The following is a 22,078-nucleotide window of genomic DNA, read 5'->3' as shown; positions in this document are numbered from 1 at the left end:
CTGCTCAGAACAGGCTGTGTCCAAAATACCGCTGGGGCACAGCAAAACAGCAGGGCTGCTTCTGCACAGACCTGGAGTTTCCTTCCCTTCAGTATCACCGTCTTCTTCCCTGGCAGACCTTTGCCGGATGGGCTGCTCTGTGGAGCCTCCCAGACATACGTTGGGTTTTCGATGATAGGAGCTGCACACCCCGGGTTCTCCTTCCCTCCTCCACAGCATGGATCTGCTCACCATTATGAAGAGCTGCCCACAGCTTCCTGAATGGCCACGTCGGTTAACCGTGGCCAGAGCACAACAGATCAACAAAATCTTGCAGAGTTAAATTCAGGTCAGTACGGTATTGTCATATTCATCAATGGAGAACTTCAAAGGCAACAGTTGTTTGCTACAAACAACGCCTCATTTTTCTCCAGTGAAGTATCTCCACCATCTGTGAAACCCACAGTGAAAGACAAATATGGTTTAAAAAGGACATTTTGGGAATAGAGTTTTTACACTGCAATTTCACACCAATCCTGCAAACAGCAAAGACCGTCTACCAAAGATGCTCAAAAGTCCATCCATACAGACAGACCCGTTCAAGTAACTGACACAACTCAGACTGAAACTGTGTTTACTGCCAACATTTCATGCCTTAATCGTTGCATGTTTAAATATACACATCTACAAAACAAATGTCAGCGTCCACAGACCACAAGCTTATAAACAAAAAACAAAAATTTTAAGTTTTAACAATTAATTAAACCAGTTCTCATTACCTCGATTTCCATCTGCAATTATAATCACTTCCCATTTAAAGTATCTACCACATTTTATTCTTAATTAAAAATGACATCCTTGCAATGAAGTGCAATATGAATTAACAATTCAAATGTTATCTATGCAAATTTGTTAGTCCTTTGATTTTTCCCCCCTTTATGCAAAGTCATGTGTAGGTTTATTTTTATTAAGCTTGTATAACTTCACTCAACGTCTTCTGCTCTGAACTCTATACATAGTATTTCAATCCAAGGACATAGAAATAAATTGTAAATGGTGCAATTTCTTTTCAAGTCTCACACCATTCATTTAAGAATCAATACATATGTGAAGACGTATCTTTCCTAAATAATTTTTTCAAAAAATTCTGTGCAATTTTAAGATTTAAAGACATTTTACATTTCCAATGGTTTTAACAACAGCCATTTCTTCAGGCCTTGCTGTGTAAAGCCAACGGAGAAATTACTGCAACACAATAAAAACCCATCTTTAAATCAGCTTTGTCTACACCTAGAGTTACAGTGACTCGACTCCTCAACATGACTCTGTCCTCAACCCTCCCACGGGCACATCTTACCAATTTATTTTTACCTCCCTCTGCAGTGTTTTGAGCTTTCATCCCAGATTTAAAATTTCTCCCTGCTTCATCAGCCAAGAGCAAAGATTTAAAATTTCTCCCTGCTTCATCAGCCAAGAGCAATCTCATCTCTCATTCTCTAGGTGAACAAACTCAACACATAGTATTAAAGCCTTAGAATATAAATTGTTCGCCCACATTTTCGGTTGATTTCAAAGGAGTTCAGCAACAAAGTAGCACTAAAATGGTAACTTTTTTCCAAGTCTGTCTAGCTGTTTCAGCACTCCTTCTGTCCTGAGAAAACTCGAGAGTTTAAAACCCATTTAATAAGAGAGTTGCATTAGGGTAGTATATTCATAATGACACACACATCCTACCAGCACTGATCACTGCCTTGCCCAAAGCTACTCTTCGACCCCGTTCCAGCAGGAAACACGCTTTCAGTAAAGGACCAGCTGAAGCAGTGCCGTACCCATAGAGCGCGAGGGGATTTTCTCAGTGAGGATCAGCCAGCTCCTGACAAGAGGATGCCTGTGACTGCCGTGTTCTGGCTTCCCTGCCAAAAGAGGGCATCCTGCAGCTGGGAAAAATTAAGGCATCATACAGTACATTTTCTTCAGCTGTGCCATAGCAAGATGAGGTTATTCAGAACAGCAATTAGCTGTGTATACTTAGTAAGGAAGCAAGCAAAGGTGGCCAACTGCTTCACAGATAAGATCCATACAGAGATTATCATTACAGACCAGAAGGTGAATTTCTCAAGGTCCAGAGGGCAGTGCAATGGCTTTAAACTGAGTATACACTTATGAGGCAATTAGATGCATCAATATGAGGCATAAAAAAAATGCAATAGATCAGAGCAAGACCTGCAGTTTACCAAATTACAAGGACATATCTTGAAGTCAAATTATACAAACACAATTACACAAATTACTCTGTAACCTTCCAAGGAAGAGGTCTTCATTGTATTCCAAAAACCTCATTGTGTTTTATTAATAAATTCTGGCAAGACAAAGTTTGAAGTCATACATTTATTTCACTGGCTAGTTTAAAAACCCCTTCATTCAATGATCTTTTTCTGTCACAATCTCCTTATCTAATTTAAACAGAGTGCATTCTCTTGCTATGAGTGTAATTTTCATCTAAGTTGCTATAACTTGTGCACAAAGGAATACGTCAATTCAACTCACCAGCTAATACATTCTTCTGCGCTATATATGAGAGCAAGAAGTAGACTATTTATACATCCTAATATGAGGGTTGCTGTTTTCACTTTTTCTTACAAAAAGGCCAGATGGCATCAAGCCCCACATAGCACACCTGGGAGAAGTCCCAGGAAGCTTTTAGACAAATACTAACTCTTCTTTCTTTCCCAACCTGCAAAGACTGCTTGAGATTAAGGCAACCAGAAAGGACTAAGATGTCTGAAGGCAGTTCCCTGGCATTGTCTTCTCCTTATCCCTCTCACTCTTTTAGAAGCAAGCACGTATGAAGTCTCTCTCTCCCCCTCCAATTATGTCATTTGTCCTCTGCTAACTATTATCCACATTAAAAAAAAAAAAATCCTTCTATCCAACATTGTAATTGGAGGAGCTTTAAATAGATAATTTAACCTTGGGAGGATGATCATTTTCACTGAGCATCTCTCTCCAATCTATGAAACAGACAAACCCTTTCACCTGAGCATGCCATTCTTTAATTGTGACAGCACTGTGATATAATTCATTTCAAATAGTTGATCAACCCAGGGGGAGTATGAATGTCCAAATATTTAACAGGCAATGATGCCTTTTTAAATGAAAACTTAGGCTTGCAAAGACGGTTGTTGAATGATCAACAGCATACCAATACCATCACCCAGAGACAATTTATTTTACACATCAAAAAGAATTGCTTTTTCAGAAACTATTTGGTAATTAGTGGATGTATCATTTTTGATCTGTCTCAGCCACTGCACATCAGTTTACCAGCTCCTACCCTCTCTCAGAAGAGAGTTATCTGATTAAAGAGGAATGGAAAGACTACTGCTATTTGTCCTCTTTGAAAAATTCCACCAGCTCAGTATCAATGCCGACTTCATGATTATGAAGCTCAAGAGTAAACCAGATCTATCCTGAAGCCAACCTTACAGAAGCTCAAAGGGTGAAAGTGCAGCTGTAACATCCTCTAGGTCAGAGACACTCAGGTAACGCTGAGGAAAGTCTTCTTTTCTCCGAATTGTAGGGTGCTCTGATAAACAGGTGCATCCAAAAGAAATTAAAGCCATTAAAAGAAAAACCAATTTCTCTGGGGAATATACACCATCTCTTCCTCATGGTCAAGGTATTCATACTCAGCATTGTCAGACATTAGGACCCTTAAGGATGTCTCCTATCCTGAAAAACTGCTCACAGATACCACAGAGTCCTCACAAGCATCTTGGATTCACTCAAACAGATCAATCTATTGCTGTGCAACAAACACTTCTCTCTGCCTTCATTCCCAAGGAGAGAAACCAGCTAGGCTGATATCTGCATGTGTAAGTCCCAGGCCAAGAAGGCTGTCTGGCAGAGCAACGCACCGAGACCCTTCATTCCCCACCAGAAAGGTGCTCCTCTCTCCCAAGATGCAGAGAGATCCACAGTACCCTGGCTGCCCTCCCATTTTTCATCTCCACGGGGATTAAAGCACGAGGAAGTCTTGCCATTTGATACCTAAATTCAGCTGAGCCCAAACTGCAGCACAGGAGTTTACCTTCTCCTTTGCCACAACAGTGAGAGAAGCCGTCCTGGCTTCAGCAAGCTGGTTCAGTCAGCCTTGAGTGCATATGCCTGGGCATGCAACTTCGTCCTTGTGCAGCAAGTCTTGAAAGCAGCATCAATAACTTTGCCAGCACCATGCTGAGCCAGAGTCTGGGAAGGAGAAAGCACAGCCACCTCCTCAGAGCTTCTCATCCAAACATACATCTTCAGTTATCCAAGCTCCCACATTAACCAAACCAGAACCCTCAAGCCACACTCAAACAGCTGGGAGAATGCAATGAGGAATCTCACACCGTTTCTCTGACCAAAACAATCCATGTCATTGAACGCACGGAAACAACTGGATGCCTTCCCTAGTGTCTCCTTTCACTGCAATGTTTTAAACCTCACACAAGATACAGGAACATAAGGAGCCAGGACAGACTGTGTGTATGGGTATATTGTGATGAACATGGTCCAGTCTGTTCAAGTCTAATTAAATTTAAATGCTTCTTAATCAGGAGTGACTTCGGTCTAAGGAGAACAAAGGAGTTCAGTTTGCCAGTCACAGGTGCGATGCGTTCACACTGGCCTTCATTGCAAGGAAGACAGGGTATCAGATTAAGCTTTCCTGTAGCTGTCGGCTCCAACTCCAGTAACAAAAGCGAGAGCAATTCAACCTGGTTCAACATCCTGAAAGTGATGAAAATGCAGACTGTCATCTGAGACGTGCTGGTTACACGCAAGCCAACTTCAGAAGGAATTTTTAGCATGTTTGTCCAGCTTCGTCATTTCAAAAACAGCTATGGCCCAATCCATTGGTGCCCTTCTCAGGGATACTGGAACATCAGGAGACATTGAGGTCTTTAGGAGCAATACACCCCATAGCTCTTAAAGGCCTACATTTCTTCAAAGTAAGGTTCAAACCAGGACACTAGAAACTATCAAGTCTAAGATTTTACAATACACAGTCCCCCAGATCAGTTGGGGTTTTTTTCCCCTTCAGAATTATCATCAGATCCCCTCAATTATTTTATGCCTTGGGCAAATCACCTATGATCTGGTATATTATACTATGCAATTTCCTTATAATTGTCACTTGCAGAATTCTCATGTGTTGCATAGTGAGAATTCTGGGCAACAAATGGAAAACAGCTGAACAAGGGAAGAAGCGGCAAAGAAAAATATAGGTGAAGTTTATGTTAAAATATGTGCTAAAATTAAACCGATTTTTAGAACACCAATATGTTTTTACACAGACTCTGTTACCACAGTTTCTATTGCTTTTTCAGTCTTCTTCTTGAAACACTGAGGAAAATATATAGTTGGTAAAATGGAACACAGACAGGAAAAGGGAGCAATCTGACTGCAAGCATGATTGTACAAGTAGTTTGCTTCTTCACTGATTTTACTCATTGGAAAAAAAAAATGCATCTATGGGCATTAGCGTTTGAAAACAATTGCCACACATTTCCCCTCCATGACACAAACTGCCCAAACTGATGAAGCAACACGTAAACAATAAAACATCAGTGCCACTGTAGCTTTTCAGGGAAGAAACTGCAATGAAGTGTCATTGTCCTCTATCAATGTATCCTGCAGTAGATAGTTTTTTCTTGTCAACACTGCAATAAATCACTCACTAACCAGATTTCATCTGACGTTGCGCCATCACACTCAAGGTAGAAATCTCCACTGAATTGAACAGGAAGGGTTTTTTCCAGACCAAAACCAACAGTGCTGTATAACTAATTACCTGTTACTATGTGATATAGCCTTTCCCCATACCACTTCAATACTGGTGCAAAATTAACAGATGCTATCAGATCTCATATACATACAACTCTGGCTTCAAATTTTACAAAAAAGCATTAGCTAACACACTTCAGCCAAAGGAATCACAAGGCCATCTGACTTCACTATCACCTACCCAAGAAGTTTCCTGTCCTATAAAGTAGCCTCATCTGTTCTTTGGACAAGACTAATCTTCAAAAAAAAAAATCTCATTTCACAATTTTGTCTCTAAGCGTGGATAAAGACACACGTTATGAATCCCCTATGTGAAGTCAGTTCTACTTTACTACTACAACATCTGAATATTCGTTCTAATCCACCTATTAACTGCTTTACTAATGGAAGAAACCTATTCACGTATATAATCCCTAAGCTTAGTTATTATGATGCCAGGTTTTAAAAGCAGTAGTATTCATGCATAAATATACATATATAGCAACACATAGCAACTTGAATTCTAAATAGCACCTCAGAAGTACTCAACAGACCAGAGAGAGCAGAAGACTGATCCTAGAGCATCACAGCATCCTCCTTGCCAGAAAGGGTGAGATACAAAATAACTGAGAAATCAGGTCCCTATGTCTGGAAGACTGCTCCAACTGCTCAGCAACAAGGGGATGAATGACACAGCTAGCCTCAGCTTATGCATTCAGGCACTGGCAATTCCTGCTTGAAGCCCACATAAGGCCTGGATAGCAAGCACTGCATAAGCGTAAGGGCCCAGCTACACCAGAGGGCAAAGAAAGGAGGCCCCGTCCAAATGGACGCGTTCAAAGCATTCATGCAGATGAGAGGCAAACACCTACAGCAAAGACAATACAGTGCTCAGGAAGCTCTTGCTGGATTTTGGTGTTGCAGCAAGGAGGATGGCTCAGGAACCTACATGGCAAAGACTACCAGAATAACCACAAAGGCCAATGACCATCAGAACAATTCATCAGTGGAAGACAGTCAAGATGAAAGAGCAAGGAAATGGCAAAGAAGCTTTCTAAAGGTATTGATAGTTCTGAATAACAGACAATTCTTCAGCTTAAGCTCTTTCTGAGAGAGGCTGCAAATTAAAGACACTAACAGTGTATTATCCTTACAGTCCAGCTGAAAGATCTCTGGAGTTTTGGGTTTTTTTGGATGTTTACAAAACCACAGTATTAGCTCCTTCGCAACCAGCCTGACACCACTGAATTGTCATCCTGGAAGGCAGGACAGCAGAGTCACGTAATAAAACAAACGGGTAAGCAGGCCTCTCACATAGCACATGTGTGAGGACAGCAAGGGCTTAAGCAGCAAAACAAATAGAGCTTTCTCCACTTTACTTGCAAGCATGAGAGCTAGCAGAAGGGTCCAATTTTTGTTGACGCTGCTTGTATCGATCACAGCAGAAGTCACTGAAAGGCATCAAGGGAAGCACTGAACCATTCATCAGCTTTCCAAGGCAGACAGGACAGTGCTACTGGCTTTGATCCTCTATTTCGTTCAGTATTGTATGGCCCAGACAGTCAGTAAGAACAGAAACGGCGCTCACCAAAATGATGTATTTTACTTCCAGCTCATCAAGAAAGAATACTCTCAGTAAGGCCCATGCGCTTCAACATTATTTCCAAGGAATACAACAAAATGTAGCAAACTCCAGGATGGCCTCTATTTCACGAATAGCAGCAAAAAGGCAAATCAAACTGTAAGCCCTGTCTCTCATACTCAGTGTATGTAGTTTACAAACACCTGGTTTTGCAAAGAAAGAGAGCACTGCTTTATTACAGTGGGTGCTCATAGTCTCAGTTCAACAGGGAGCACAACTGTCAGGTAAATTAAAAACTGAAGATCAGAACAGAATTATTTAGCAAGTGAACTTGTTACTAATAGAGTGCAAATGAGACAAGCTAGAGTTGTTACCCGTTGACAGCGTGCATCTTACAAGCCTCATCTGGCTTTGCAGTCACAGCCTGCACCCAAAATGCCTGATGATGTTTCCCAAATACAGAAGCAAATAGGGGAATGCAATCTCAAACTACAGAAATGAAGAGTCATTGATCAAGATAGCAATCAAAACTGTAAAGCGTGAAGGTGTAATCAAGACTACTGCTAAACTGTAAGACTCCTCCGATCCAATGAAAAATGTTAATTTTCTAAGTTGGTTTTCACCTTGAAAGCTAATTGTTGAAAGACAAAAGGTCACACTGCTTAATAACATGGAATAGAGAAAGCAGTACATGCAGATAGTGTTTGACATGAGGTATTAATTACGTTTTTGACAGGGAATCTGTTTATCCTGTAATGTATTACTCCTTGTATCGACCTATGGCTCGGTATTCACTTAGGATAGGTGTCACCAGCATGTGGACAAGTCACTTTTACCTTACATTCCTGGAACACTGTGTACCAGGTCTGCTCATATATTTTTAAACACAGCTGGCTTCTTGGCACATAAACAGACCTAGTACTGACAAACAAAGAGGGACTGGTGGAAGACATTAAGGTTGGGGGCAGCCTTGGCTGTAGCAATCATGAGAAGAGAGAGTTTAGGATCACGTGTAGTATGCACAAAACAAGTAGGATTGCAACCTTGGACTTCAAGAGGGCTAACTTTGATCTCCTCAAGGAACTGCTTGGAGAAATCCCATGAGTTAGGGCTCTAGAAGGTAGGGGGGGGTCAAGGCAGCTGGGTGATATTCAAGTCCCACTTCCTTCAAAAGGGAAGCAGACCTGCATGGTTGAGCAAGGAGCTTCTGAAAAAGCTCAAGTGGAAGAAGGAAGTTTACAGTACGTGGAAGAAGGGCTTGACCACTTGGGAAGATTACAAGAATGCTGTCAGAGTATGCAGGGATGAGACTAGGAAAGCCAAGACCCCCTTGGAATTAAACCTAGCAAGGGATGTCAAGGTCAAGAGGAAGGGTTTCTTCAAGTACATCGGAGGCAAAAGGAAAACTAGAGAAAATGTGGGCCCACTGTTGAATGAGACAGGTGCCATGGTGAAAGATGATGCAGAGAAGGCGGAGTTACTGAATGCCTTCTTTGCTTCAGTCTTTACTGCTCCACCCAGCCCTCAGGAGTCCCAGACTTTGGAGGTAACAGAGAAAGTCTGGAAGAAGGAAGACTTTCCCTCGGTTGAGGAGGATCAAGTTAGAGACCAGTTAAGTAAACTGGACATCCACAAATCCATGGGTCCTGATGGGATGCACCCGCGAGTGCTGAGAGAGCTGGCAGAAGTCATTGCTGGGCCACTCTCCATCATCTTTGAAAGGTCCTGGAGAACAGGTGAAGTGCCCGAGGACTGGAGGAAAGCCAGTGTCACTCCAGTCTTCAAAAAGGGCAAGAAGGAAGACCCAGGAAACTATAGGCCAGTCAGCCTCACCTCCATCCCTGGGAAGATGATGGAACAGCTCGTTCTGGGGATCATCTCAAAGCATCTGGAGGAAAAGAAGGTTATCAGAAGTAGTCAACATGGGTTCACCAAGGGGAAGTCATGTCTGACCAATCTGATAGCCTTCTGCGATGGCATGACTGGATGGATAGATGAGGGGAGGGTAGTAGATGTTGTCTACCTTGACTTCACCAAGGCTTTCGACATCATCTCCCACATCATCCTCATAGACAAGCTTAGGAAGTGTGGGTTAGATGAAGAGACAGGGGAGTGGATTGAAAACTGGCTGATGGACAGAGCTCAGAGGGTTGGGATTAGTGGCACAGAGTCTAGTTGGAGGTCTGTAACAAGTGGTGTTCCCCAGGGGTCAGTACTGGGTCCAGTCCTGTTCAATATATTCCTCAGTGACCTGGATGAAGGGATAGAGTGTGCCCTCAGCAAGTTTGCTGATGACACAAAACTAGGAGGAGTGGCAGACACACCAGAAGACTACGCTGCCATTCAGCGTGACCTGGACAGGCTGGAGAGTTGGGCAGAGAGGAACCTTATGAAATTCAACAAAGGCAAGCGTAGGGTACTGCACCTGAGGTGGAATAGACCCATTGCATCAGTACAGGTTAGGGGCTGACCTGCTGGAAAGCAGCTCTGTGGAAAGGGACCTGGGGGTCCTGGGGGACAACAGGATGACCCTGAGCCAGCAATGTGCCCTTGGGGCCAAGAAGGCCAATGGCATCCTGGGGTACATCAAGAAGAGTGTGGCGAGCAGGTCGAGGGAGGTTATCCTCCCCCTCTGCTCTGCCCTGGTGAGGCCACATCTGGAGGACTGTGTCCAGTTCTGGGCTCCCTGCTTCAAGAAGGACAGGGAGCTGCTGGAGAGGGTACAGCAAAGGGCTACAAAGATGATGAGGGGACTGGAACATCTTTCTTATGAGGAAAGGCTGAGGGACTTGGGTCTTTTTAGTCTGGAGAAGAGAAGACTGAGGGGGGAATCTTATCAATGCTTATAACTACTTAAGGGGTGGGTGCCAGGAGGATGGGGCCAGTCTTTTTTCAGTGGTGCCCTGTGACAGGACGAGAGGTAACAGGCACAGACTTGGTCATAGGAAGTTCCATCTGAACATGAGGAGGAACTTCTTTCCTTTGAGGGTGGCAGAGCCCTGGAACAGGCTGCCCAGGGAGGTTGTGGAGCCTCTTTCTCTGCAGATATTCAAAACTCGTCTGGACGCATTCCTGTGCAATCTGCTCTGGGTGACCCTGCTCTGGCGGGGGGGGGGGTTGGACTAGATGATCTCCAGAGGTCCCTTCCAACTCCTAACATTCTGTGATTCTGTGAAACAAATTCCTGTGTGGTTTTAAGTGATTAGTTAAAAAGAAATGGTTTGCTGTTTTGATATCAAATTCAAGCAATTCATGCACAACTCTTAAGTTACCTTCAAGGACGAAGGAAATGTGCTCTTCACCAGTGTCATCTAGTTACTAATTATGTTTTGTTCCTACAAAACACTGCTTTAGCAGTTTACTTAAGGGAACAGACTCTTGCTTTGATTACAAGGGTAGCCAGATGTGCCTCTTTTTGCCCTTGGTTTGCCCTCGGTTTGCCCTCTTCTTTGACTCATTAACATATCTGAATCAAAGCAAGTAGAAGCAAAAGAAAAAGTGAGAGAAAACTCAACCCAAGAGATTAAAGTAACAGGTAGCTCATAATACTCAGAATCTTCAAGGGAAAGTTAAACATGAAATGAGATTTAGACCATCCAAAAGGTTCTTGTATTCTGAATTAAGAACTCCAGGAATTCTTGAACAGTTCTGAAATTATGAGAAGCATTGGGCAAGATCACAGCAGCCCAAAGAACCATCTGAGAAAAATATTGGCATTCACTTTTCCAGGGACTGAAGTTTCACCTTGCACAATTTAAAACAAGATGCAGAAGAATATGAATAGACACTGGCCCAACATTGCTAGATGCTGAACTGAACTTCACCCAGAAGAGGTAGAGCAAAAACTTTACTAAAACCTTCCACCCAAGAGCCAGGTTTTCCACCACAGTGTCTGGTCTAACCTTTATAGAAATGCTGTTTCTTAAGACACAATGTAATTCTTCCAGCTGGATACCTACACCAGTGACAGGAAGCCTTGCCAGTGAAAACTGAACCTTCATAAACTTCATAAACATAGAGGATAACCGTTACACAGTAATGTGTCCATTTCTGTCCATTTGGGCTGCCTGTTCTGCAAACTAAAGAAGAGGATTTCCTGCACCCTGTGATCAACTCGCCAGAGCAGCAACACATCCTATTTTGGACACTTCACCAGAGCATTACCTTCAGATATTTACTCTAATATTATGTTATGGTTCACCATTGCCTTATCTAGGAAGAACCAACATTGCTTCAGTCTGAATTCCATGTTGAATTTGACCCAGGTTAATTGTTATTGCTGGCAATCTGCTGGCTGTGTGGTAAAAGCCAGCTGACAACATGACAACAGCTTCTTACACGAATTAGTGTGGTGCAGATATATCCAAGCCAAGGACTGAAGGCATAGAGACCCAGACTCCACTTTTTCCACTGGAAGTCATCCCTGCAGAACATTGCCCAAATGTGCCAGGGGAAGCCTCTGCTACCCTGCCAGTGCAGGACTCCTGGGTCAACAGCATTCACCACAGCCCCCAAGCATATGCTTCCCCTGAAGAGGTTTTTAAACCACTTCTAACTGCCAAGTATTCTTTACTGCATTTATTTCTCAGTGATGATTTAAAATAGATGTTTATTTTTAAATCATATTTGACATTTTGTTAGGTACACTGGAAAAAACCCATTCCTACATATGCAAAAATAAGGAATTAATGAGGTCTGGCAATGATCTTGATGGAAAGAACCAAGTGACTTAGTTGAACATACAGAGGTTTACTAAAAAAAAAAGCCTGCTCTAGTAGTTAAAAAACAAACTAAATTGCTTCTTATTGATTTTAATTTAGGTTGAAACGCTAGCTGTCTCTCCAACAAAGCCAGAAATGGAAACAACTATAAATGAGTACAAGATGTGATAAGATAGACAGATTCTTAAGCAATCTAGTATAGAGATGACCTCCAGTTTAGACAGTAGTTAAAATATGATATCATATGTATGGATCAATAAGTAAGTTTGCATTTGTCTCAGCTCCAAAAGCTGGAAAGCTACGTCTTTTTTTTTTCAGTTACTCTAAAATGTTGTCCAATTAAGCTCTACTGTTTTTTTTCTTACAGATCCTCTAGATTCTAATTTACAAATAAAATCAAGAGAAGCAATTAAATGTTAAGTACTATCAGCATGTTTCCCCAAGTGATGCACATGTGCAACAGAACAGAAGTAGTCCAATCTTGATACAGAAGGCCAGGTTACAAATTGAAATACATTTGTATTACCATTACTTGCAGGCTTCACGCTCTAGCAAGTAATAACATTGGGCATCAGGCTCCCATTCTGCGCACAGCGGAGGCTCTTTGACCACCAGCCTCTCATAGGCTGCAGCAGCTGCAGATACACGTTACTCCTCCAGGCTCCAGGGCAAGCACGGACACAGGGCAGGGGCAACCAGGGGCTTAGGGTGCACAGGAAGGGGATATGCAGCACAGAACACCACTGGAAGAGACTTGTGGCGATGGCCACTTAGTCCATCACTTTAGTTTTAGTTAAAACCTTCCTGGCAGACTGCCTGGTCACTCCTCCCGGCTCCCCAGGCGGCACGCATTGCCAAGGCCTACCTGGCTCATACTGCACTCTGTTCTCTTGAAGAACATGAGAAGTATAAGCATCGATCAAACACGATTATTATTCAAGGACTGGATAAGATCCGATCGCAAAAGACTTGTGGAGTTCAGGTCACTGAGTTAATCAGGATGTTGTGACATGGTTTTATTGTAATATGTAAGTACTTTCATGGTAACAAAATACCAGAGGGCTCTTTAAACTAGCAGAGAAAAGTGAAACATATACAAGACAGTTGTTAACACAGCTGTATATTTGCAGTTTGAGCTTCACAGCTACAGTGAATAATTCAAACAACCACATTTTTGGTGGTTTGTTTATTTTGGTAACCGCTTTAGTCAAGGAAAATAAGTTGGGTATCACTTCAAAATGGGCATCAAACAAATAATTGATTTTAAAAAACCTGACAGCTGTTGACAGAAGACCTCACAAATTCCTTTGCAACAGCCACAGCTTTGGTCAAAAAACTAGGTACAACCCAACAGAACTATTCCAAGCGTCTCTCCAGAAAGCCAGAATTTTAACGGAAGGACTGGACACCTCTGCTTCACAGCAAGCAGAATCATACAAAGAGATGGTTTTGTATTTCACCATACAGTAAAGGAAAAACCCTCCAATAAGCATAAAGACAGTATCAAAACCATGCACCTTTGACACAAAGCCAGCCTATGGAAACATTGAAAAGAACATGCACAGTCGTTTTTCAGACTAGTGTCTTGATGAGGGTTATGGTGCAAAACCTCACCTGATGAAAGCTGCCACAGAAACGGTAGCATCAATCGTGCTATGACAATTTGTAGCAGCTGAGGACCTGCCATTATGCCAAGATAAAACATTATAAACTTGCACATTTTGTGCCCCAGGTTTACAAAGATAACAATGAATTAATTCACAGTAAACAAAAGAGAATCACTTTACAATGCATAAACAATGTAGTAAGAAACAACTTAAAAAGTCACAGTTTCTGAAACTGCTGTCACTGAGCCCATACTTTTAACACTTACTTAAATAGCTAAAACTGCACAAAGGTGTTGCTTTGGAACACAAACAGTTATACCGAAGCCATATAATCTGATGCAAAACCCTTGGGCAAAGAAGAAAGGAAAAATAAACAACTAATTTTAGAACCTGAACACCCCATTAGCAATTCTCACCAATTAAAATATGATGCAACTGCTGTCAACAGGCAAATTTTAGTTGTATTTTAAGCACGGATTTAAATACAAAATACATGAGATACTGCACTATAAGAATAATAAGTAAACTAGTTACAAGTAGCATGGAGGCCAACAAGAAGAAACATTTCACTGGTTCTCTCTGCCTATTCACTAGATGGATGCAATGTTTAAGAGACAGTCATGCTGCACAAACCCTTGTTTCTACTTCGACTGCAGTAAATCTATACCATAGTTTCAGAAGTCTGAAAGCGCCTTAGGATTCAAAATACCAATGAAAGTCTATAAAAAATGTAATTCCTAAACTTACTTGTGATAGCACTGTAGATCTGTACTTAATTATTTGAAAGCTACTAAGTACCTTTATTGTCTCAACTTGGAGTTTCCAGGGAGTGGGGAATAGGGGGGACAGACACAACAGTCTCATGCTGAGGCCTACTAAACTGAGGCTTCTATAAACATCCATCCATCAAAAAAACCCACTAAACTTGCTCTAAAAAAATCTTAGCCAAGACTTATTCATTTTGAGATGTGTATCACTAGCTTCACTACCTCCTAAGATATAAAACAAATTTTAAAATCCAGAAGGGGAGAAAAAAAGAAAAAAGAAAGAAAAAGAGATTTAGCAGGAGAACATTTCTAAGCACACCAAAGTGACACAAAGGCAGGCACTGGTCCCCAGCAGCGCAGGGGTTACTTCATGGACATCCTTGTTTTAAAGAAATGGAATGAGGCCCAAAGAAAGTAACTTGCTTACTGTTTAGGATCAGCAAGGGTCAGGACAGAACTGTTTCTACCCCTGCAGTAGAAAAATGGCTTATCCAGTACGTTGGCACAGGTGATTTTACCTTCATATCCTGCTTATTCAGTGTTCACCACTTGTTACTCTTCCACTCTGGGACAGCTAACACTGCTTTTGAACCCGTCTGACAAACCGACCAAGGAACTCCAGGTCTAAGACTTCAGACCACTAAAAAACAATAATCCAAATTGTAGGTGTTTTTATCGGAGTAAGGAAAGGGCAAGGTACTGCCTCGATTAAAGCAAGTATTATAGCATTTTATACGTCTCCTACAAGCCTCCTGCAAGGACAGAAGATGGAAAGAGTGAAGTGTGGGAAAACTGAACAACTGTCTGCTATGCCTGCGAGGAGTTATCAGATAGCTTTCCTTTACTGTCAGCAGAATAAACCGACTCCCAACAGAAGAACTTTAACAGCACTCTGTCAGGGAGACAGGCACATTTTACTTCAAAAAAGAGAACAAAACAGCTGCCACAAGACCAAATAACATCCCACATTTTGCTCCTAAATACCAGTGCAGCTCTTCAGGGTTCAAGGTCTCATTCATTATATATCTGCAAGCAGAGAAAAGGATTTTTCAAAGCAGCTTTCCTAAGCTAAGCATACAAGTCTCAAAACACCTAGATTTGCTTTAGAAAGGCCTCCATGCTATGAATGCAAAGTCCCTCAAAGCAGGCACTGGTACAGGATAAACGTATTCAGGCATCACTGCAGCATTTATGCATAGAAAAACTGCAACACCCACGTCAATTGAGATTTTATGTGTCAGTACTGCTGGCAGGTGCACGATGCGGTCAAGTCTTAAGTTCTAGAAAATGGTTCATCATTATTCAAATGACTTGATAATTAAGAACGCTAGTACTTCAACTCCCAAGCAAACTTAGAGATGCATAATAAAACCACATTAAAAAAAACAAGGCCATGTAGTAACTGATTTTACTTTAACCATAGTTCACTTGAAGACTAATTCAAATTGCCGTAAGGTGAGCCCATTCAATGTAATAAAAACATATCTTACAGTGATTGCACAAACTTCTTAGCTTCTTTACTGCCCTGTGTCCTCCCTCCTCCTCCAGTCAGCTGGGGAGTTATTCATCACCACTGTTTCCTTCAGCTTCTCATTAATACTGCTAGCAATCAGAGAAAAGGAAAAATGAAACAAGAACAGCAATACCCATGGAGTATCGCAGTATCTTCACTGCTGTGCTGGCAATCTGCACCCTCACTCATCTGTTCACTTTCTGGGTGTGAAGAGCCTCTGTTTAGGCTACAAATATGTGACAGCTCAAGGCATAAACCAGGAATCCACTGTGTCCTGGCAGCTGTGCCTCAGCAAGACATTGAAAGGCAAGCAGTTCAAGACATGACCAATGTAGCCCTGATCCATCTAAGAGGACACCTGTCCTCACTGAAGTGGGGCAAGATCACTTTGCAGAGCTGTACCACTTGTTAGCAACATTACAAGAAAGAAGCCAGTTCGATTTGCCCCAGGGCAAGTAATGCGGATGGATATCTGTAGCCTGCAACATGGATAACACAATCATCAGCACTACCACAAGATACCAAGTAATGGAAAAATTAACAGCAACCAAGGATCATTTTTCTGTGATTTTTTTTTCTCTAAAGATTTATTTACACACAAATGTAAAAACTAGCTGCTTTCATCAAAAGGTATTTTCTAGTTGGGCATCTCCAGTTGGCCATGCCCCAGGTTCCTCTGCTTAGTATGAAAGTGTGCGTTAATTTACACCTTCCTTCTCTGCTTTTCCAACCCCTGCATGTCTCCACAAAGCTGATATAGGCCAGTTCTTCCTGGGAGTAACTCTGGCAATCGATGAAGACACATTCCTGTCAACCTGGTGCAAGAATATGCAGGTCCACAATTTTCACTTGGAAAACACATTGACAGGAGTTTACCTCACAAAGAAGGGAAAAATTTGTAAAGATATTTAGCCACCTAAAGCAGCAAGCAGTCCCCAGAAGGGATATATAAAACCATGAATTAACCCATTTAGTGCATATCTGCATCTTCAGATGACTCCATATCTTAAGAACACTTGTCTCTACTGATGAGATTCCACTTCCTAAAATACTTAAAAATTGTTGTTTAGTATTAAACTTTAAGTAGCATGGCATGTAAATATAAGTAATTACAATTTTGTCAACACAGAGGAACATCTCTGATCTTTAAAAATGGAAGCACAGTAACTTAGGCAAACAGAAATTAGTCTCATTTTCTTCATAATTTCTCAGATTAAAGTTATATATTAGCTAAAGTACAGTGTTATTACTATACCCTGAGGCTTCAGAGCACATCATGCCACATGTTCATTTGGCTGCTAAAAAGCAGGAACCAAATGATTAGCATTTTCTTCCAAGGACAGTTGAGATTAATAGTTTGAAGTAATTTCTTTAATTTAACCATGAAACTTGAACATTGAAATTAGAGTCAACATTAATAACATTTTATTTCAGAAAACTAAGTATGTTAGTCCTTGAGCACTGATCATAAGATGCAAAGATTCCTCACTGTTACCTGTCTTTTCTGTAATTGGAAACAAACCCCAACTATTAAACTTGCACAACTTGAGAACAGTACAGCTTTAACTGAGTGCGCGTACGTAACTTCAGACAACATGTCCCTGCAAAGACCCAGAAACCGGGAGTGAAACCACCACCCTACTGAAATCAATAGGTGTTTTTCGGTGATTTTTATGGTGCCAAGCAGGACCTATTTGTTCAGCAGAGGCTCCCAGCACAGATGCAGGAGGGACAGGCAAACAACCCGAAATCTCTGTGCTAGACTGACAGAAGTTCCTCACTGCTCTGACCAAGACATCCATTTTCTGAACAGGATGAAAAACCCTTTCATCCCCATTTCCTAGACAAAAAGGAGAGGAGAGAGGGGATGAGAGAGCAGTAATAGAAGTCCTAACTCATAGACACAGGCAAAAATCCTCCTCACTCTTCCAAGCAGAGCAACGTCCCCAGCCTGAATACAGGCTTTGTAGACATTGCGAACACCCCAATATGACCGAGTTACCCTCAAATTCTGTTCCTTTCTTTTTTGAATATACTGAAATCCCTTTCTTCCGTGATGCCTCTTCCTTGCTCCCCAACTTAGGAAGCCTCTTACAGGAGCAGTCTGCACTAGCAGCCAGAGTGACTACTTGAAGACTTTTGAAAGCTGTGTTCAGGCTCTGTTAACCACGGATCAGCTCCTGTAAACCTGCTAAGCTTTGCTCTCCCTTGAGTCTTTTCCCCCAGAACCACACCAGCAAGCTCAGCTCTTACAGCCCAGGGAGGCTCACTTGACATTCTTTATCTGCAAGGACTCCATTAGCAACTTCCCGTAAGGTAAAACATATTTTAAAATAAGGCACTGAAAATAAAGGATAATTAAAATGTAGGAAGTGTCATCTTCACAAAAGCCACAGGACTAAATAAAGTCTTGGAGGGCCCTCTCCTGTACGTTCCGTATTTCTGTATGCGCGCAACGCACCTTCCTCTGTAAAATCTTTAATAAACAAAGCCAATCTTCTCTGTACATTTAAAAATATTTGAAGTAGCATTTGATTAGTTCATAGGGAAAAGCTCCTAGTATATTTTTTCCTCCAAGCAGAAGACAGTTACACGCAAAATTAACTCTCAACTCAGAACTATGAAGACTCAAAATTCAAAACCCACTTACAGGCAGTTACCAGGTCAGCAACAATTTGATCCATTACCAAAGAGCTAATCTAGACTCCAGAAAATTACTTTCATTTATGCATCTAGCCTAAAAGAATGCTAACAATTGTAAGTCCTTAGATGTCAAGATCATCACAGCAACAGCCAAGAACTGCACAAATGTGTACTTTTTCCTTTACAAAAAAATATTTATCCTCTCTTGGCAAAGCACTGAGAAACTACCTAGTAAGGATATCACAGTAATGTTAATATTTATCTCTTACTGATTTTTGGTACCGTGAATTTAGATTAATGAGCAAACAGACCCCATAAAAACAACCTCTCTCACCTTGTCTTAGTTTAATTTATTAAGCAATGCAATTACCAGTGACAAGCCTACAGAGCAATGCACTAAACTTAACACTTCAGAAAGAATAAAACCTTACCCACATATTTTTTGTGCAAGAATGACTCCTTCCTCTTACTGCAACCAAAGGAACAGCAACAAAAATACCTACTTAAACAGTGAAAACCTATTACAATCCTCTTAACAAAGGAATACTGCAAAGACTTATTTTCTACACGGTTCATTTATTGTTGCTGAACAAAGAAAAAATAGCCTTTGTGTTTCTTCACAAAGTAAAGTGATTTGCAGGGGAGAAAATAAATAGTGACCTCTCTTTCATTTAAAGAGAGCTAGATATGAAGCGGAGGGAAGAAAGATGCTTGTAAATTAACACATAAAATAACAAATACCTTAATTCTCTAATGCTCTCTAGAAAATGCTGTGAAAAGGTACTGAAACATTTGTGGTAGATACTAAACAGTTAATATCTGGCCGGGATTCCCCGCCAACACAAATTCCATTATTTGTCATTGGATGTTGTCAGCACCAGTGTCCTGTTATAGCCCACCGAGATCCTTCCTGCAGCTTTCCTGCCTCGGGCATCTCTGATGCACCCGATCAGACTCTGGAGCGTCCTCCTTTAGCACGATGTTTCACCCCCTCGCACGCACACACACGCACCAGATACTACTGCTTTTCAGAAGAAGGCATAAAAGAGTAAGCAAGTCACGATGGTCTAACATGGTAGCTCTGTACAAAAACTAAATGCATAAAAGCCCTTCTGGAAAATAGTTTGCTTTCCAAGCAAACCTTCAGCGATGAACAGCCCGGAAATATTCCTAAGTATTACACCGCTGTTTCACCGCTTCTAGCGTTGAAGAATTTACCTACACACAGCAAATGTCCATAGACCTACTACTCTCTGCTTGCATTCATCTTTATATTCAAACCATAATGCAAATGTTATCTGGTTCAAACACCACTGATCTAAATCAGCAAGTCGTACAATACTGTCATATTAAACCTACATCATAGCTTGTTTTCCTGAAGCGTTCCTGGAGCCTGCCTTCTAGATGTAATTACTGTACAATATATATCAGAACCAGAGAGAAAGGCTTCACTCTGAGGGCTGAAATTGAGAAGAAATCAATACAAAGAAGATAAATGTTTCTTCAACAGCTGCAGAGCTATTAACCCTCTCTCCAACTTATTTTCTTTTTGCTTCACACCATTTTACCATGTGAGAAGCTGCTGGAAGGACCGGGACATGATGGGTCTATCTGCTTATCTCCATGTTTGGGGTTAGAAAAAAGTGTATTTCAGGAAAAAAGAAAAAACCAATCAGAAGTGGAAGTTCCTATAAGGCTTCCAGAATTCACTTCTTTCTTTCCACGCTCGCACACCTGGACGCCGCTGAGGACCCGGGCTGCAGCAGGAGCCCACCGAAGGGACAGGAGGAACCGCGGGGGGGGGACACAGACGTCATGGGGGAGGGGGGCTCGCCCTGCCCAAGGCCCCTCACAGCACACCCACCCCACGTCGGTCGCACCCCACCGCACGGCCCCCCCGCCCCATCACTGCCAGGAGGGGGGAAGCCCGGGAAGAAGTAAATAAAACCACTTTGGGGGCGTGCGGGGGTGCTAAGCCGTTTCCAGGCAGATCCCTGCAGCCGCAGATGCGGTGAGGGGCACGATAAAAAAAAAAAAAAAAACAGAGCCGGCTGTGCTTCAAGCTGCCTTACGGGGGGCTGCGAGCAGGCGGGGCCCGCGCTGCGCGCCGGCGGAGGGGGGCGCGCGGCCCCGCGGGGGCGCCGGCGGCGCGACAGCGCCCCTGGCGGACGGCCGGGGGCACTGCGGAGGCGGCGGGAGCCAAAGCCCCGCGCGGGCGCTGCAAGTTCCCCCGGGCCGGGGGGCGCCCCCAGTGGGCGGGACACGGGGTTCCGCCGCGGGGCGCGCGCCCACCCGGCCCCGTTAGACGCGGCCCGTGCGTTTCGGTGGGGGGCGACGAGCGATGCACAGACACAAGCCATGGAGTGCGAAGGGGGGGTGGAAAGCACGGTGGGCGCTGGGTGCCCCCCGCCCGCATAACCCCTCTCCCACGGGTGTGTGGGGTGGTGGTTGCACAGAGCCAGCCCCGGGTGCGGAGCGGGTGCGCAGCCCCGTGCGCCCCCCCTGCCCTGCCAAGGTCAGCCCGCCGGCACGGCGAGACACCCACCGCGGACACGAGTGGGGTGGGGAGGGCAGAGACCCGCACACAACTAAGTTTTTGGCGGGGGACGGGGGGCTGCAACGAGGGGTCGGAGCGCGGAGCCACGCTCCCTTCGGGGCGGCGGGCGGCAGTCCCGCAGCACAAAGGCAGCCCCCAGGCAGCCCCGCGAAAGAAGGGCAGCGCACAAGGACCCCCTCCGCCCGCCCCACGCCGTCGCGGGCTGCAATGCACGGGAGAGAGGGGATACCGCGCCGGCAGCGCGCAGCCGAGCCCATGCACCGCGCACGGCCCCACTCGCGGGCAGCGCTGCCCGCAGCCGGGAGGGTGCTGCGGGGCTGGGGGAAACCCAACCTTGGGGCCACCCCTCCAAAGGGGGGCTCCGCGGTTCCTGGCGCATCCTCCGCACTCGCGGGGTGCCCCGCCGGCACCTCACGGGGGTCGCGGACACGTGTGGCGGAGGCAGCGGGAACCCCCCCAACCGCCGCGCTCACTCACCGGGGAAGCACACCACATCATGGAGCACGGAGCTGGTGATTTTCAAGAAAAAGATCCACCAACACGGTTGCAGTAGCCTCCGCATGTCCAAAGCCGCACATCGAAAGGGGAGAGGGGCTAAAATAATTAACACACAGGGGGCGAAAAAAAAGAAAAACAACAAACTTGTTGAAAATAAGTTTCTCCCCGCACCCCTCCTCCTGCGGGAGAAAGCGGGGGGCTGCTGCTCGCCCCCTCAACGGGGAAAAAACCCCACAACCGCGGGGCAGGGGGAGGACAGAGACGGCGCGCCGGCGGGGCGCGGGGACCCCCCGCGCGGCACAGCGCGGCACAGCGCGGCGGGGCGCGGGGCGGCGCGGCTCAGGCGGGCAGCGGCGGCGGGGCGCGCGGCATGCCGCGGACGGGGCGCTCAGAGCCGCCTCCGCGC

The 22,078-nt window shown here is 43.9% G+C and overlaps 1 protein-coding gene across 1 annotated transcript in view; it reads right to left on the bottom strand.

The window, feature by feature from the left end:
- The window catches only part of PTPRG (protein tyrosine phosphatase receptor type G), a 416,959-nt gene extending 395,184 nt beyond the window's left edge, over positions 1–21,775 (bottom strand). Inside the window, exon 1 of the mRNA XM_059823043.1 lies at positions 21,652–21,775. Within this exon, the coding sequence (XP_059679026.1) occupies positions 21,652–21,736 (85 nt within the window). The 5' untranslated portion in view covers positions 21,737–21,775. The remainder of the gene's footprint in view (positions 1–21,651) is intronic.
- Between the last annotated feature and the right edge of the window lie 303 nt (positions 21,776–22,078).

This window comes from Gavia stellata, chromosome 12, assembly GCF_030936135.1.
Source record: "Gavia stellata isolate bGavSte3 chromosome 12, bGavSte3.hap2, whole genome shotgun sequence".
Lineage (NCBI taxonomy): Eukaryota > Metazoa > Chordata > Aves > Gaviiformes > Gaviidae > Gavia > Gavia stellata.
The sequence above is the reverse complement of the archived record's forward strand: the minus strand, read 5'-3'. Positions and strand labels throughout refer to the sequence as shown.